This window comes from Haliotis cracherodii, unplaced genomic scaffold, assembly GCF_022045235.1.
Source record: "Haliotis cracherodii isolate W230 unplaced genomic scaffold, xgHalCrac1.p SCAF_4, whole genome shotgun sequence".
NCBI lineage: Eukaryota > Metazoa > Mollusca > Gastropoda > Lepetellida > Haliotidae > Haliotis > Haliotis cracherodii.
In genome coordinates this window covers 2,483,642-2,502,586 of record NW_027266297.1, presented here as the reverse complement: position 1 = coordinate 2,502,586, position 18,945 = coordinate 2,483,642, and the positions used below count along the sequence as shown (strand labels likewise).

The 18,945-nt window shown below is 41.2% G+C and overlaps 1 protein-coding gene across 1 annotated transcript; it reads left to right on the top strand.

The window, feature by feature from the left end:
* Positions 1-1,196: 1,196 nt before the first annotated feature.
* LOC139478369 (dynein heavy chain-like) lies at positions 1,197-11,898 on the top strand. The gene is made up of 2 exons (XM_071260806.1): positions 1,197-1,335; positions 10,418-11,898. Exons 1-2 carry the CDS (start codon positions 1,197-1,199, stop codon positions 11,896-11,898), a joined length of 1,620 nt encoding a protein of 539 aa, XP_071116907.1.
* The last annotated feature ends 7,047 nt before the right edge of the window (positions 11,899-18,945 follow it).

Here is an 18,945-nt window from a genome sequence, read left to right as displayed (position 1 = left end):
TTATCCACGGAGGCGGTAGAGTTATTATGAGAACATGATGGCTTTGTTGTTTTCTGGACAAAATGTCTGCCACAGGTTTGTTGTTTGTTTGTTGTTTAACACCTCACTCAGGGTCATTCAATATATATAATGGCTAACTTTAAAGTATTCTAGTCTGGACCAGACAATCCAGTGACGAAAATTGTGAGGAACGATCCACGACGTTGGGGTAAGGTGGCATGCAATCAACCAAGCCACCGAACCTGATACCCGATCCATTTAGTTGCCTAGTAGGTTGCTGGGTGGCGATTCTAACCTGGAATGCCACGGGGTGTGGGATGTAGAATGGGGCGTGAAGGCGTTTACTACATTGTAGGACAGTGCCTCAGGTTAGGAAGGATACCCAGTACAGAAAGCACAGAGGCGACTAGGCCGGTTGTATGGCTCAGTGACCATTCTGTTTTGTTCATCATACAGAGATAACAAGGGGTGTCGCTTGTAATATCAAATCTTGGTTTGGCTGATCCAGACGCGTTTATTTACAGACAAAAAGAAGTAAAATCAACGATAGTAATAAAAGGGGGAAAAGCATTTCAATAATCATAAGAAGTCCCACAAACGGCTGTGAAACGTTGTCGATGGGAAGACAGGGCAGGAAGAAGGAAATCATCTGGACTTCTCGATTCGTATGGATATTGTTATTGATGAAGTATCATTTCACGAAAGGATGACACGAATAAAAGCGATAAAACCCTTGTACCTCAAAGGTTGTGAAATGTAGACACCAAAGGCAGAGAGATTTTTGAATAAATGCTCGACATGAAAGGAAAGTTAAGTTTTGGAAAGTTGAGGTCATCCCTCTAAAAACATATGTTGGATTCAATTTAAATATGAACTTGAAAATATGTTAATTATTAAATAAATAAATGATGTGTGCAAAATAGATCAATTTGTGCAAGAGGAAATAATGAATGGAAATACTGATATAATCGACGAGAACAACACATTACATAAGCATTGTATTAAAGTAAGTATATTTCTTCAAGACACATTTATGTTGAGATTCATGCAAGAATCGTTCGTAAAATATACAAACGAAGTATTGTTCGTTGATGTATACTGTGAACTATTGACAGTCTACAAACAGATCGGAACAAACGTGTCTTCTGCAAAGGTCACTTCTGTGTGGTTCTATCTAATTAGACACTAGTTCGATAATGGCTAATCAACTCCGAGTCAACAGGACTGTATACCTGAGGCGAGGCCGAAAGCCATTTAACCTCTTCCCGGTGCTGGTACAATTAACGATGTCGTGTGGCTACTTTGAGACGGATATTAAAGACATAGAGATCCTATGTCAGCAGACTACATTGATTGCTAAATTGACGAACGTGGTTTCTTATCTTGTATCGACAGAGAAAGGACATGACGCGCATTGACAAGTTGTGGTGGACATTGAATTCTTTTAGAGACCTTGACCTTGAGCTGTGACGAGATCTGTGGAGTTGACGTTTGTAATTATCATAAAGATTTCTAATAAATCATAGATATATTGCAGTCCATTACATGCAGGGGATATGCACACACAAACTTCGGTTCTTGAAGAAATACCCATTGCATAAGAACACGTAAAACCAAAGCATGACTTAATCCAGTGCCTGATGCTTTAGAACATTTGCAGCTGGTCGCCCAGTTACTCTGTTTCCCATCCTTGATCATTCTTGCTAAACGTACCGACCAGATGCAGACTGAAAGGTTGCACATGGAGAAATTCGTGATGTCCGAGGGAGGTACGAACCTGCCACAACACTGTGAAGGAGGAACATGCCATACATATATGGGGTGAGGTGAAATGGGGTGTACCGCTGCGTCCAAGGTTATTGCACTTATAAATGTATATATAAGTGCAATAATCTTGGACGCAATATATATGTCAGTGAGTGAGTGAGTGAGTGAGTGGGTATGGTTTTATGCCGCTTTTAGCAATATTCCAGCAATATGACGGCGGGGGACACCAGAAATGGGCTTCACACATTGTACCCATGTCGGGAATCGAATCGGCGTATACACACACACACACACACACACACATATATATATATATACGTATGCGTGTGTGTGTACGTGTGAGTGTTTAAGTAAATGAACACAGCTTCAATAGGTCATATGCCATGGGTAACATCTTTACTCGTGTGTATATATGGTGATGTATCCTTCGCAAATGACACCCGCCCTATTGTCCCCCCCCGTGAGAGTGTTGAGGTCTCGCAGGGCAGGTGTTATTCACATACCTCGGATCCTCAACTGTGGCCTGATATGGTCCAACAAACAAACCCTAACCGTTTTCAGTGGATTTAATAAGGGCGGGATATAAGAGGGCGGTTGGTTAGGTGAATACTCGTTCTGTGCTTGCTATTGGTGATCTGTTTCAGCAACAATGCACGTCAGATCTCATGTCGCATGGGAATCGTCTGCCGCATTAGGTGACAGTGGCATCTGATGACAGACTACAAAGTCTAAGACAGGATTACCCATAATTACAACCCACATATCTATGAACAGTATGAGTCATATTGTCAGACTTAGACCCTGTCATAGAACATACATTGAACATTGAGTCAAAGCATCAGTGACTTGGCATACGTGGATGTAGCGTGGAGGGAGGGGGCAGCATTGACAGGGTTAATATTTTGCCTCTCCTTTAATCTGAATTAATACTGATATTATTGTAGAATGATAGATTGATGGGTAGATCTCCAGAGCCTAATATCCATTTAAAACATGCTGCCGGAAACTCAGCAAGAAGTGTTACCTCATTTGAAAGGATGCGTACGCTTACTCAGAAGACATAGAGCTGATACTCATCCATAAACAAAGCAAATATATAACTTAACCTAAACACAAATGTTGCAAGTTGAATATGAAAAACTGAGCAGCATGTACAAACGACACCGCCACTGCCACTCCTCTCAAGAGGCGCATCAGTGAACGGAAACAGTGTGTGACTTCAGCTGGTGTGATCTTCATGGCAGAGTATTCTCTGGATAGAACCAGCCGCCATTAGGTTTTTATGGATATGATCGAAATGATGAACATTGCTGTCTGATGTTCTATTTTGATGGTAATCACTGGGATCTGACAAACATAATTTATTGAAAGGATGTGTCATTCATTGTGCTGAAGACTGGCTCTTTTCGGGGTACTTAATAGATGTTACTTCCACCGGAAGCGAGAAATAATCACAGCTTTTTGTGCTGTCTCGAAATCATCACAGCTTTTTGTGCTGTCTCGAAATCATCACAGCTTTTTGTGCTGTCTCGATATCATGAATAAATTCAGAAAATAGTTGTAACTTTTTCAGGACGGCGTTCTTTTTTATTTAGATATATGCAAAAAAGATTCGAAGTGACAAAAACTTTCCACAAGACATTGTGACAAGAGGGATGAGTTCAACTTTCCCTTTGTGTCGAGCTGGTATTCCGGCGTTACAACCGAGTGTTTCTACGAAAATTTCCAAGACCGCCATATGACTCTTGCTCAAAATTGATTGATCAGCGTTGAAGCATTCCGGTCCTTATTGTAGCTTCAAGATAGTTTCATGGAAGATATTTAAGGGGAGGGTCGGGGGAGTGGGCGTTCCTGGGTATGGCGCGTCAATAACCGGGGTTGTGTCCAGTGTAGTTCCTTGTTAACGCTTGATCCGTGGATTCCAGGGGTAGTTAAGGGGAATATTTGACATGCTTTACGTTCGTTTGTGAACACCTGGTGTCTTCGCTGTTTGATAGTGAGTCATGGGAACATGCTTTTGGGACAGGCTGCTTCAGACGGAGATTCTTTGTGATTGTGGAAAGGGTATTATTGCTTATATTTACTGAAGTCATCTAAGTCATTTTTCCAGTAGGTGGTAGAACGTCTACATTTCACCCGGTTCTTTGTTCCAGTGTACGAGATTCTGCTTAAGTCCCCATCCAGATCTAGTATTTGTTAGTAATGATACTTAAACGCTCTCCAACAGTTGGTCGTTAGTACATTATGTTTGATCGATACATCCTTTGGGTGACTGTCATCTTGTTAGGAAAATCCATTTATTACAACCAGACGATCCAAACCTACCAGCTTCCGATTAAATATATTCATTACAGCTATTATGTGTTCTTATCAGACCGATCAGCTCAACCTCTGCGGATATTACTTGGCAGGATATCAACTCAGATAATGGAGAAAGGCAGGATCAGTGTGGTATTGTTGACAGAGCGTCGTATATACGACTGTTGTTCTAACCGCAGTCTGGAGTTTGTGAAGGTGCAGAATAGCTTAGTTCTTTTCAAAATTAAAGAATTGCTTGCGATCTTTTTTCAATGTTCCAAGATTATTGTAATCATCGTCATGGAGTGCACAATTACAAACGTTAAGTAAAGATGTCTATCCGCAAAATGCAGTGCCTGTTACAATTACGTCAGGACACATGTATTTGTTCATAGACATGTGTGTATGTATAACACCAGCATGAAATCTCAACCCCAGAGTCTATCCAATGGGAGTTTAAAGCAAATAAAAGCGGTGAAACTGATATGAATGGATTACTAAACATCAGTGACGACACTACGGGGCACAGTCGTCTAAGGCGCCGCGATTAGCTGTGCAGAGTTGCGTCCCTTGGGCACGCCAGAAACATGTGTTCGCGGGTTCGAATCCCGGTTCGACCCGATTATGTTTCTAGGTTTGTCAGCACCATACCCGTGCTCGTGGGTTTCACCAAAGTGGTAAACATCTGAGACCTGCATCACTTCGGGCTTTCCTCCCACATTAAGCTGACACGCTGTGATATAACTACTTTTCAAAGCGGCATTAAACCAAATCACTCTCACCCAGTAATGATGCGAGGTGTTCGCGAGAAGGGTCAGCGCCCGCCTCTTACACGATCGGCATCAAATGTATCCTGTCTACCGCCATGGGACGCCAATGAAACGCATTCATATGGCGTGATGCGACAGAGGGAGTTGATGTTTCAAGCAGCGTTTGTTCAAGCAGTCAGTAATGTAACAAGACACACTTATATTACTTTTTTACACTGATAATGTGTAGCACAGATATGAAATATAACTATCCCTGTTATTTGACGCATCCTCGTCTGACCTTTCCCTGATGACAGTTCAGCCATCAGCCCGACAGCATGAAATGAGACGGGAAAGTGATGAAGTCCGTTTGTAATTTGATCAATAATGCTTCAACACTTTGGGCGATAAGGACTACGGACATCCATCTATACGTCATGCGAGTAGCTTGATTCGAATTACTTAGAGACAATCAGTTACGAGGGAACATTAGTTCATACATCAGATAGTCCATGATGGAGTGATGGAGTACTTTGTTGTCTGCAGTTGGTGGTTCGGTGTCCATACTGTCATGGATGAATACTGGGCCACACAGGAAGAAAGGACATTTAATGAGGACATGCCTGACATGTCTTTTGTCTTAGGAGGTGAAGCGAAATGGGGTTAAACCTTAAGACCATTGCAAGTGCACGCGTGTGTGTGTTTGTGCGTGTGTGCATGTGTGCGCGTGTGCGTTTGTGTGCGTGCGTTTTTGTGTGCGTTTGTGTGCGTGCGTGCGTTTGTGTGTGTTTGTGTGCGTGCGTGCGTTTGTGTGTGTGTTTTAAGGTGTGTGTGCGTGCGTGTGTATGTGTTTGCGTGTGCGTGTGTATGTGTGCGTGCGTGCGTGCGTGGGTGTGTTATGTGTGTGTGTCTGTGTGTGGCTGTTTGTACTAGTCAGGATAGTTTATAGAGCTAGCCTTCTGAGATATCTTATAAAACATAATTTATGTTTTTCAGCTAATGGTCCCCTCTGATTCGTTTATGCCAATTGTTTGAGGGGCACTTGCATTTTATCCCAACAAAACATTCCCCCTTGGTATCTGTTATGCTTTAAATTGTTATAAAAAAAAGTCCGACACAAAATTACATTATTACAATGTGCTTTTAAAAAAAATATTTTGGCTCCTAGTTTTAATTAAAAACATATCAGGTCTCAACACAAAACCAACAAGAAGCTGTCTCTATCTTACAGTCGGATACAAACACAAAATACTTGAGTCTATTCGGTACCTTACATTGGTTTGGCTTCACTACTATAATGCGTTGTCTTTCAAGATGCTTGGTATGTATACAGGCACCGTGCCCTTATTAAACATAATTTGTGTTTTTCAGCTAATGGTCCCATCTGGTCCTCGGTAGACCACTTTATCTGTAAAAATTAAACTAATTTGTTTTACTGTGCATTGAATCATAAAATAACAACATTGTTAGTGGTTCCATGACGAAAAGGCAATTGCATGCCGATGTTTCTACTTCAAATCACGACTTGCACGTTGAGACTGGCCGATAGCAGAATATACCAAGAGAAGAAAGACTTTGTCAACTCTGTGATTCGCTTTCAGTTGGAGATGAATTTCACTATCTTTTCAGATTCGAAGCTCTTCTCCAACAAACAATTCTGTATGTTCCAAAAACGACTTGTGGTCAAATATTTTAAAACTCTGTAGAACTGAATCACCCAAAAGGCTTAAAGATATAAGAAATTTGTCAAGATATATTGTATGTCTATGTAAGTATATATAGCTGTAAATGTCCATGTACCCCCGGTTGTGGTTTCTTTGAGTATGAACTGAATCTGAATCCGAAACATGATTGCCTAACCAAGCAATTACTTTAAAGTAGGACACCCATGACCACAAGTGTTGATGTTTTCAGCACGATTTGCGACACTTTCAGCAATGAACATACAGTTATCATTAATTAACACACTGAAACACGCCCATGGTCACATAATGAACTATTATCGAAATAATTCCATTTATTCCAAAGCTATCGATATGTTGGCAAAGAGCGGTCAATGAAGTTGTCAATGTCCTGTTTATTATGGTAAGTGTATGTAAACATATGACAGTGGTGCTTATGTCAGTCTTGTTGTATTACCGATGTTGGCCCATTAACGATACTGTGATGGACGCTATGTGATAATAGTGTCTAAGTGGTCCAGTATTGGCATTACCTTACCGATGAATAACACCGGAGCCTAATGACTGACCAACATTATTCGCTTGAGAAACATAAGCATTATCTATCAATAAGGGAGGTTTTCACTAAAACTACTTATACGCATTTAATACTACAGAAGCGTACTTAATAATAACCTCAGCAATATCCGCAACTCGGGCAATGATACTGTTATCAGCAGCAACTTGAAATTATGTCATATGTCACAATATGTCAGCTCGAACACTCCAAGTGACGAATGTATATATCCCTCCTTCGAACACAGGTAGTGGGTTGTTACACCACGTATCATGGTCTGGGATTCGAACCTCAGGTCAGCCGAGCTCTGCACGGCTAAGAGACACAAGTCTTTGACAACAAGGCCAACTCTTTCCCAGATCTAGGAGTGTATATATTTTTAAAGTAGATAAGAAGCGTTGCTAGCTGTGTAAGACTTGAAGAGAACATGTAAATTAAAAAAAATCCTATTCATAAGAAATCTCTGCCCAAAACAGAGTCGATTGTACGATTCCTACTGTAATAGTGATAATACCAGGTGTTCTCGAACGGAATCACACAATTTACTTCTGATTATGGAGATTTATCGATTGTATTTACTAAAAGAATTATGAGATCCCATCATGGACATGTAATACACTTCTTACTTCACGGCACAAAAAGCATGCTTTATAATATGAATAAACGTGACAAAACCATTTCCATATTCATAAGACATCTCTGCCAAAAACAAATACGATTCTTGCTACATCATGATCATGTGTTTATGAATCACTATGAAATAAGGATGATACCAGGTTCTCGCAAAAAAGATAGCGTATCCTGCCCCACCGGTGGCACCCGTCACAAACACACGCAAAGGCAAGTTAATTGTTAACCTGACAAATAACACGGAACATATGTTACAAGTCAAAATGGGGATTGCATCCGATATCATTTTTTCACCCATCTGAAAGTGTTCTCCACATGTCTTCCATGAAACTTTTCTAAGGTATTCTGAAGCCTTGAATGTTGTAACCTTGATCAAAGAACATCTGAGCAAGAGTAACGGCGGTAGATAGATACGTAACTGTATCTATGGTCACTGCGATTAGTAACAAAAGCCCAATGGATAAAAGATTTTCCTTTTGGTTGTCTTGTGGGACAGTTGTGTATAATGTAGAAAAATCACATGTTTTGACAGAATTGAACTTGGTTCTTTTCTGAGATTGTAAAAAGTCAAGATAACCCTTTGAGTGTTTTAGAATACACATGGTGTTAATTTCACTTTTCTCAAACACTTTCTGTGAGTATAAAGAAAGTCCTTCCTTGATTGTAATAAGGATTATGGTTAATCTTTGCGGCAGGGATTTGGTGGTACATTTGCTGGATCCAGCAATATAACTCTCCTTGATCGGATTTTTAGTGAGCTTTGGAATCCAGTTTAAAAGTGGATTGAACATGTTGTCAGGTTTTAGAGTCAAGTCAAAAGTTGATAGTACTGATGCATGGTTTGGGCAGATTTCTTCCTCTTTCTTTCTTGGGCCTTATATGTGACATTATTTAATATGACACTAATACCAAGTTCTTTGATCAAACAATTAATGTAGTGATGCTTACATATCAGGGTTAAGTTAGTTGAGGCCTTGTCAGTGGGAACAACTTCAAAGTTTTATGTTGGACAGCCGGAGTTTGTGTGACTGGCTGGGACAGAATGGGTTTGTTTCATTTCTGTTTCCTCTTTTTCAGTTTGTAATTCTACCAATGACAACATCACGCACTGACTTCACTCATTCTGAAAGACAACCAAACAGGTTCTTCTTCTCTTTTGGCACATATATCGGCATACGCTTCCACAGCATCCATATTGATTTTAAAGTTGTGATCCCAATGGTAGGAGGCTGCTCACGACATTGTGGTCCATGTTTGAATAACTGACGAAGTTTGTTGTTGTCAACAATAGAGAAGTCACCTATGCTTATATTACCTACAGGTTGGTTGTGGTATGCTGAGTCTTGGCAGTCATAAATAGTGGAGTTTACATCATGAGCCGCATCACTTTCCTATAATTTTCTATAAGGCAATTGTGAACATAGGGACGCAAATATTAGGTCTGGAAATGTGGAGGTCACATGTTCTCGCAAATGGTCCCTTTACGTTATTTCTCATGCTCAACATGCTTCGACCTTTCTTTCACCTTTCTTCAATACAATGTACCGGTGTAGCATGAAATACATGCTTCAATACAATGTACCGGTGTAGCATGAAATACATGCTTCAATAAAATGTACTGCTGCGGTTAGAAAACCTAGCTCCAATACAATATAATGAGGAGGTGTGAAAACCTGTCTCAAATGCAATGTACTTTTGTGGTGTAAAAAACATTCTTAACAAGAATTTACTGTTGTGGCGTGAAAAACAGGCGTTAATAAAATGCACTGCTGCGTTGTGAAAACCTAGCTTCTATACAGTGTACTGCTATAGCTTTAAAAACATGCTTCAATACAGCTGCGGCGTGAACAAAATGCCTTAATACAATGTACAGGTGCGACGTGAATGACATGCTTTAATTCAATTCACTGCTGCGACATGAAAAACTGCGATGTTCTGCTGTGTACAACATTTGCTCACTCATAAATCATATGAGTTGTTTACGTGATTCCATGCTTCTGTCTCTCCTTGAACGATGGATGATGTTACACATACACACGACCTATTACACATACGCTTCCACATTAGATCTGTGGAGATTTATGGAGGACTTCCATTTTCTTATTCATCAGAAAACTGAATCTCACCCCTAGATGCGGATTATAATCACATCCTCAGTTTCAAATCTGATAGATCTGTATAATCTGGTGTCACTACAAAGTAACTTATTGAGGTTTGCCTCAGCCATTTAGGTTTAATCCAGCAATGTGGGATGACATAAAGGCTGCGGACTGTCAGTATGTCCATGGGCATCGTTACTGGCAGGATAGATGACAGCTCATCGATTATACGTCTATTTTAGAATAGCATAAATGTCAACGCTCCCTGTTCAAAACGGCTAAATGTCACTCGTTTCATATCTCACAGTAGGAGTTATGTACACACCAATATTGTCTGCAAATAATGGAGGCATATGATTCTCATCGCGGAATAAACACAGACGATACTGCCAAAACACAACTTTTTCAAACTTGAATCTTTATCTAAAATATTATGATAAAGTACGCTATTTTAGTGGAATGGAAAATCGAGGAGTGAGTTGATCGTTCATCGTCCGGATTAACTTTCGGAATTATGAATCATCGTAACGCAGTAATGTCTTTTGTGATGATGAGGATGTTCCTTACATAACTGACAGGTCCTGACTCTGCTAAGGTTTCACTGTCTATGTTTGGCAAACAGTTGAACCTCGTCAGTCGGGACCCGGTTTCACAACCTGCCTCACGCCCTGTCTCACACCCTGTCTCACACCCTGCCTCAAACCCTGTCTCACACCCTGTCTCACACCCTGTCTCACACCCTTCCTCACACCCTGCCTCACACCCTATCTCACACCCTGCCTCACACCCTGTCTCACACCCTGCCTCACACCCTGTCTCACACCCTGTCTTACGCCCTGTCTCACAGCCTACCTCACACCCTTCCTCACACCCTGTCTCACGCCCTGCCTCACGCCCTACCTCACGCCCTGCCTCACACCCTGTCTCACACCCTGCCTCACAGCCTGCCTCACAGCCTGTCTCACAGCCTGCCTCACAGCCTGTCTCACACCTTGCCTCACGCCCTACCTCACGCCCTGCCTCACGCCCTACCTCACACCCTGCCTCACACCCTGCCTCACAGCCTGCCTCACGCCCTACCACACACTATGTCTCACACCCTGCCTCACACCCTGTCTCACACCCTGTTTCACCCCCTGTCTCACAGCCTGCCTCACACCCTGTCTCACACCCTGTCTCACACCCTGCCTCACACACTGCCTCACACACTGCCTCACATTCTACCTCACACCCTGCCTCACACCCTGTCTCACACCCTGCCTCACATCATGTCTCACACCCGGCCCCACACCCTGCCTCACACCCTGCCTCACACCCTGCCTCACACCCTGCCTCACAATCTGTCTCACACCCTTCCTCACACCCTGTTTCATCCACTGTCTCACACCCTGCCTCACACCCTGTCTCACACCCTGCCTCACACCCAGTCTCACACCCTGCCTCACACCCTGCCTCACATCCTGCCTCACACCCTGCCTCACATCCTGTTTCATCCCCTGTCTCACACCCTGCCTCACACCCTGCCTCACACCCAGTCTCACACCCAGTCTCACACCCTGCCTCACACCCTGCCTCACATCCTGCCTCACACCCTGCCTCACATCCTGCCTCACACCCTGCCTCACACCCTGTTTCATCCCCTGTCTCACACCCTGCCTCACACCCTGTCTCACACCCTGCCTCACACCCTGCCTCACGCCCTGCCTCACGCCCTACCTCACACCCTGTCTCACACCCTGCCTCACACCCTGTCTCACACCCTGCCTCACATCCTGCCTCACACCCTGCCTCACACCCTGCCTCACACCCTGTTTCATCCCCTGTCTCACACCCTGCCTCACATCCTGCTTCACACCCTGCCTCACACCCTGTTTCATCCCCTGTCTCACACCCTGCCTCACACCCTGTCTCACACCCTGCCTCACGCCCTACCACACACTATGTCTCACACCCTGCCTCACACCCTGTCTCACACCCTGTTTCACACCCTTTCTCACACCCTGTCTCACACCCTGTCTCATGCCCTACCACACACTATGTCTCACACCTTACCTCACAGACAGCAAATGAGGTGTACATTAGGCTCACGTGCACTCAATGAAACCATCATTTCCTAATATAGAACCTTGATAATATGGATGATTTCAATCAAAACGGCACCGACAAGGTTAACGGGTGCCACTGAAGGTAGATGAGGAAGTGAAGTATTGTAATAGCTAAAGTACTCCCAGTCCCAACTTGAGTACACTGATAGAAGTGAATGCCTCCCAAAAAAAACACTCCCCACCCGATCCATTGGCTGGAATAATTCCAACGACAGCCAGACACCCAGCTCACATACTCGCAATGTACACCTATACAGTTAATGAGCATGATATACATATATACTTTTCGATACACCTTTTCTCATTGTATGAAACAGATTATGCACTTTATGCCATATTAATGCGATTTTACCGAAACTGAAGAAGGCCCACCCATCTCCTTCTAAAGGTCAGACTACTGTCGGGGAAAACCTGAAATGGCATTTGCCACTTTAATATGGAGATTGTGTTGAATAACCAAGCATCATAATCAAGCAGAATCTGAACCCATTACCAGCGGATCCTGTTACGTCGACGGGGAGTAACCCTGCACAATGCTCCTTTGTCCATTTATATTTTTTATACGAGATACATATAATACTTATGTCAATCTAGATACTGAAAATGTAAAAACGTTATTTAAATATCATAATCAATGTCCTTCAAATTTGAAATATCATTACACACTATCCTATCCACTGTATGTAGAACGACTGAAAGATGGCTCAGTGTATTTGAGAAATACGTTGACTGCTTTGCAAATGTCAAATGGGACATTATTTTCTGTGATGTTTGTGACATTTGCAAAGCAGTCAACGAAAATGTAAAAACGTTATTTAAATATCATAATCAATGTCCTTCAAATTTGAAATATCATTACACACTATCCTATCCACTGTATGTAGAACGACTGAAAGATGGCTCAGTGTATTTGAGAAATACGTTGACTGCTTTGCAAATGTCACAAACATCACAGAAAATAATGTCCCATTTGACATTTGAAATGAATGCATCATCAGCTTATTGTCCACAACATATGTACATTGAGATTTTATACATTTATATTTTAAATGACGTGAAATACCATCAAATCCAGTGTATACAAATTGATACCGATATGATTCTCTGTTATTTCGTAAACACTTTTTTAGATTCTTCGCAGATGTCCAACTTTGATTACTGGCATATTGTTCACAGAGAAAATTGGCTCTGTGTTATTTCATTCAATTAACTACTTTTTTCACGACATCCTCCCTTGTGATCACCAGTGATTGGCACATCTCTGAAAAACTGAATCTGGGCTTTAAGAATATCGCCATCCGCTGAGGAAGCCTATTCCTGGACTTCCATGATACAGGACCACAGCTGCCTCAAAAGCAGAAATTGTGTTCGTGCCATTATTGTAATTTTGCAATTATTCTCTGCATTATTTTTTTTAGTAACGTCTCTCTTCTATATTTACCTCCTTTTCATGTGATACAGATACGGTTATAAACACCTGGATATTTACGTTTTGATTATATGTAACTACCAGGGGACTTATTTTGGTTTGCGACAGCCTGTGACGTGTGATCATTATTATGTGCTATTTGGGTCGTTCACGTGAGTTTTGATACCAATTTGATGAAATTTTTAGGTAGTTACGGACGGGAATGGAAGCCGCGATTTTATAACAATTTTAACGCATAAACTACCGTATTACGTGTTATGGAACGGGAAAGGTCTTGCAAATTGAGTAATTTCTCGCTCTGAGCCAGGTCTCATTCGGCAAAGTTATCCAAGCGTCAAGGCTATCGAAAACCCTATATATTAACCAATATAGGCTAGTCTTGCGATGGTCGTAGTTGTAAGTCGCTTTACAAGATGAGGCCTCTTCACTTTTTTTTCACCAACAATTTACTAACTTGGTATATATTTTGGTTAGTTTAACTTAGGAATTTATATTTATGAACCCTGTAGCGACAATAATAGCTGTGACTTATGTTTCTTATATGTATACACCTACAAAATATGTAATATTTAATGCGGCGCTAAATGCGGCGTAAAACCAAACTCACTCGACATAGTTGAGATGTGGTGTAGTCCAACAGAATGTAAAACTAAACCATTTCTAACTTGACTTCAACATTATATAAATGAAAAGAAACTTAATTAGAATAAAAAGTTAAATACTTTGAATATACCAGTGGACACTCCGAAAGTAGTTATAACAACGTATCTGTATCCTGAAACAAAACACAGACTGCTGTCAGATAAAAATATTGGCCTCTGATATCTAAAGTAATTGGTACGTGAGTCACAAATATGGTAAAAAACAACAGAATTTTCAAACACGAGCAGTCTTTGTTTCCAATTTTTTTCAAAATGTTTCAAAATCCGACATTGCTTGACTGTATATACATCATTGCCTAGACGCAACCATTATTGCCGAAAACACTTATTTATGTAAATCTAATTTACGTCAGCGTGTCTCCCATTTAGTAACACTAAGCTCTGAGTTGAAGTTGTTGACAGCGAACGTTAATTAATCGCGTTTGGAGATAATTCGGACGAACGAAAGTATAACTCGACAGAACGAAGCATATTACATCCCCTGCGTCCGTCTTCATACAGCAAATCCGATATAAGCAAGTAATAGGTTTCACGTTGCCATGGATTCTGATTTATTTAACGATACATAAGTAGATGATTTTGCATCATCGCTTCCAGTGCTTCGTCTTAAAATAAGGATCGCGTTTCCTCCAGGCTAGCAAGCTCCTCTCAAAGCATGTTTGGCATGGTGTAAATGCCAGCAAGAACGTAACTATAGCTGGCCAAATTAGCTTGTTCCTTACTTAATGACAAAGGGTCGCTGTTCTTCACATCAACATTGCCCTATCAAGGCCAAACCCAACAGGGCCTCGCAGCGACAGGGCGCAAAAATAGGTACATAAAAACATTAATGTCACAGAAAAATACTCTCGATTATCTGACGAAACAGATCCATTTCGGCGTACACGGTAAAATGGCGGTGAAAATTGTAAATTGAAAATCAGTGACGACACCAGGTGTTCGCGAAAATGGTATGGATGTCCTGCCCTAGCGGATAGACATTTGATTCATGTAAGTAAGTAAGTATGTATGTATGTGTGTGTGTGTGTGTGTGTGTGTGTGTGTGTGTGTGTGTGTGTGTGTGTGTGTGTGTGTGTGTGTGTGTGTGTGTGTGTGTTATGATGACAGCTTGCAAAAAATCGAGTCAGTCAAGTGAGGGATATCAAGAGCAACTATCCATGTCGCCACATATGATATGATGACAGGCAATCATCCAGGTCACCGAGCATGGCCGACCGATCCTTTATGTCGCCTTTAACGACATGCATAAGGGTACACGATGAACTCGGAATTTACGTTCAAGATAAGTTTGGGTTATAATCAGTTTTGATTCCACAAGAGCGAAATAAGCACAGCTAGCTTCTTGGAATTCGTTCAGAGCTGAGAAAAAAATATCTTGTAATTTAAATAGTACGGAAAAGTCATTGGAAAGTATCCTATGTCCAAAGAGGTATTTTTGAATCTGTTTGTTACATCAAGTTGTCTCGACTGGAAGGTTCGTGTCAGCACCGACGGTTTTCACATCCTGAAGCATCACGTTCCATTATGTACACGGGGATCATTAAGGAACATTTTGTGTCTTGATGGACTCAAATGGCAATTTTAGGAATACTGCCCATTGGCATGGAATGGCTCATGAAATAATTCAAAAGAAACTTACTCTTAAAGGGAGCATTGATTTGTTGGCATGAATCTGGATATGAAATGTTAGTTACAGAATACAACTAAATCTATGGCGATAGTCCGTCTAGTTAATGTTGCTTCTACTTCCGTTGCCCACAGTTATCCAACACCGATATCTAGGTTGGAATCTGATTGTGATTCTGTTGTACATATGACCAAAGGACAATAGAAAGAATTTTTCATCGTCTTTGCAAAGCTTTGTGTATTGGTGGAATTTGTTCTATTTCTGCCGTCTCCACTTCTGTTTGATATCGATTGTGAATATTTCTCTCGCGAAGGACGACACAACTCATTAACTTTCAAGCCATAATCTTAGTCTTCAAAGATGGTTGACATTACCGACTCCTGAGCATAGTCTTTAAACCTGCCTCCGTGCTGCCATCGTTACGATCGTCAGCCTTCAGTTGTGAAGTAAAATCTTTTTCAAATATTTTAATTTGAAAATATTCACAAATAACAAAATATGTGGTGCCATCCAAGAGACATGTGAAGTAATCTCTGAAGGAAATGTATTTAAAAAATAACATAAAATGTTTCAAAAGCCAGACTAATATGCAGACATCATGGAGCCTGAAACAAGGTCTAGAAACGTTGTGGAGCATTCAGGTATGGTTGACATCAAAGATCAATTGATTAATAGGAATATGCTATGACATGAATATGCATGCACTTCCAGTTTCTGAATCAAGTTCTTCACAGCATATTTCAAAAGGAGACAATGAAATGGAAAACAAACAGGAATTACAATTGCCTTTATGGACGTGGCCTATAAATGCATTAGTCTAAAACGTTCGCGTGTAAAGATTAAGTCATGCTCATTTCCAACAAGTAAATCAACGGGTTAAAAATGAATATAGCTTCAGATTGGGACTCTCCTCTGGTTTCATGCAATTTGTAAATAACACCGTCATTGTGAACACAATATTTTGGCAGTCACAAACAATGCCAAAATAATGGCAATAAGTGAAGTTCAGCAAGGTCAAAGTTCCGGTGGAGATATGGTCATTCTGAATATGAATTACTGGCACTTAAGTACAACTTGACATCCCTAAAATCTGTCAAATACCTATTCAGCTGCCACTCCTACGATGAAATGACGTGGTTCAGTCCAAGCAATATATGCAACAGACAACGATGATTGCTTTGTTTGTTTGTTTGTTTGTTGTTGAACGCCGCACTCAACAGTATTCCAGCTATATATAAATAATAGAGTCTGGACCAGACAATTCAGTGATTAATATCATGAGTATCGGGCCACGCAATTAGGATCGATGAAATGCATCAACCAAGTCAGCGAGCCTGACCACCCGATCCCGTTAATCGCCTCTTACGACAAACATAATCGTCTTTTACAGCAATCATGGGTTGCTGAAGACCTATTCTACCCCGGATCGTCACGGGTCAGGCAGCGATATGATCAGATCTCTATAATCATAGGAAAAGGCTCTGATAAAGTCCACTGTACGATTGTACGATGGGATGGCGACATGAATATTGCATCCATATTACATTGAATTGGATTAATACGTATATTAATATAACCCGAGAGGATAGCCACTCTAGATGTCTAGAACAGATTCTATTCAGCGTAAAGGGCAAACTAGATGTGAAGATTATATGAATGGGCCACTGAAACAAATGGCACCAGGTGTGGTGAAACAAATGAAACAAATGGCTCTACCGGCAGCACCCGCCATTCACAAAATGTGCCTTGAAAGTAAGTATGTATTGCCCGACTCAGTACTAGTACTCCTGCCATGCGACGATACATTCGTGACCAACTCGTGTTATTCCGGGACAAGCCGAATAGCGACTTGTGCCCCTCTCATGGCCATTTTTGCGACCGGGTTCCGTCTTAGCGCAAACGGGCATACCTAAAACATTTGTCAACTCGTTGAGTAATGGTTAACATATATTTCCCCATATATTATATATATTTCAGATGCAATTTAAAGCACTTCGGGACATGCGGAATTATACAGTATGATTGACCACATTTAACTGTGTCTTGGGTATATTTTTAGATGTGTAAGACATATGTTAAATCAAAAATTGTTTCTGAGGGATTCTTTGACGAAGAACTTGAAATCATACGCGCAATCTGATTGGTTTGTCGTATTTTCGCACATAACATTCATCGATAGGGGGACGAGTCTTCCTGCAGGTTACGTAAAGGGGCGAGTGGTGACGAATGGCGACGATGGCCTTTAAACAAACCAGACAATCAAGTGATCGATAAACCAGAAAATCCAGTGACACGATAGTGCATTTATCGATATTGTTAAAATCAATAAAATCGATATGTTAATGTTCAATTACGTCTGCTGTGTCCAGGAGCAGAGAAAGACGTTTAAGAAATATAGTCGTTTTGCAACAACGCTGTGTGTGTGAGTCGGTGGAAGGGGGGTGCAGTTTTAATGTCTCGGCACACAATTCTTTTGTAGTTGAAAAGATAAAGGCAACTGAGTTTATGGTGGAATTTAGGGACTTCAGTCCACCAGGAGATAGTCAGTGGTGACACCAGGTGTTGGCGAAATGGGTAAGTATTGTCCTCCGATTAGGTTCGGTATACACACACACACACACACACACACACACACACACACACACACACACACACACACACACACACACACACACACACACACACACACACACACACACACACACGCACATATATATATATATAGGAATGCGGTATGTGATCAAGAGACTAACTCACATTTCAAAACCGAGTGCGTTTATGTCCTGTTGCGACACCTCTGGTGGACCAATCAGAATCCAGGTGTGTCATGATATAATAGACCCAGACCTGGTCATCAATATGCTGAGAATCTCAACTAAAGCAGAGATGTTTTCTTTATAAAGTATTCATCCAACTCATTGTAACATAGATGCAACACTCATGTAGCAATCCAAGGGTACAATAGACTCTGCTTTTAGCAGATCTTTCCTGTGATTACTTATGTCAAAGGACACGCACGTGATTGGGAAGCTTTTGGTTCACAGATTATGCATAATTATAGAAAACCTTTACAAATCATTATGAAATGTATCAGTTGTGTTCTCATGAATCACAGACTTTAATGATCCCAACAATTGGATGTTTGGGACTAATTTGCACTAAAATGTGTACATATGAGCAAATCCTTGACGATTTCTGTGTCAGTAAGTATTTTATCATAATATTAATGGAATTCAAACCGGTACACCCACAATAAATGAGGATCTCATGAGACCCGCTACTGATATACTCATTGGTTAAAACTCAGAAGTGTCTTGGGGTGTCAGATTTTTTGATGGATG

Coding starts and splice junctions, on each gene's coding strand:
- LOC139478369 (XM_071260806.1), top strand. CDS start 1,197: ATGGCTAATCAACTCCGAGTCAACAGGACTGTATACCTGAGGCGAGGC. Junction 1,336..10,417: donor TAAAGACATAGAGATCCTAT/GTCAGCAGACTA, acceptor GAACCTCGTCAG/TCGGGACCCGGTTTCACAAC.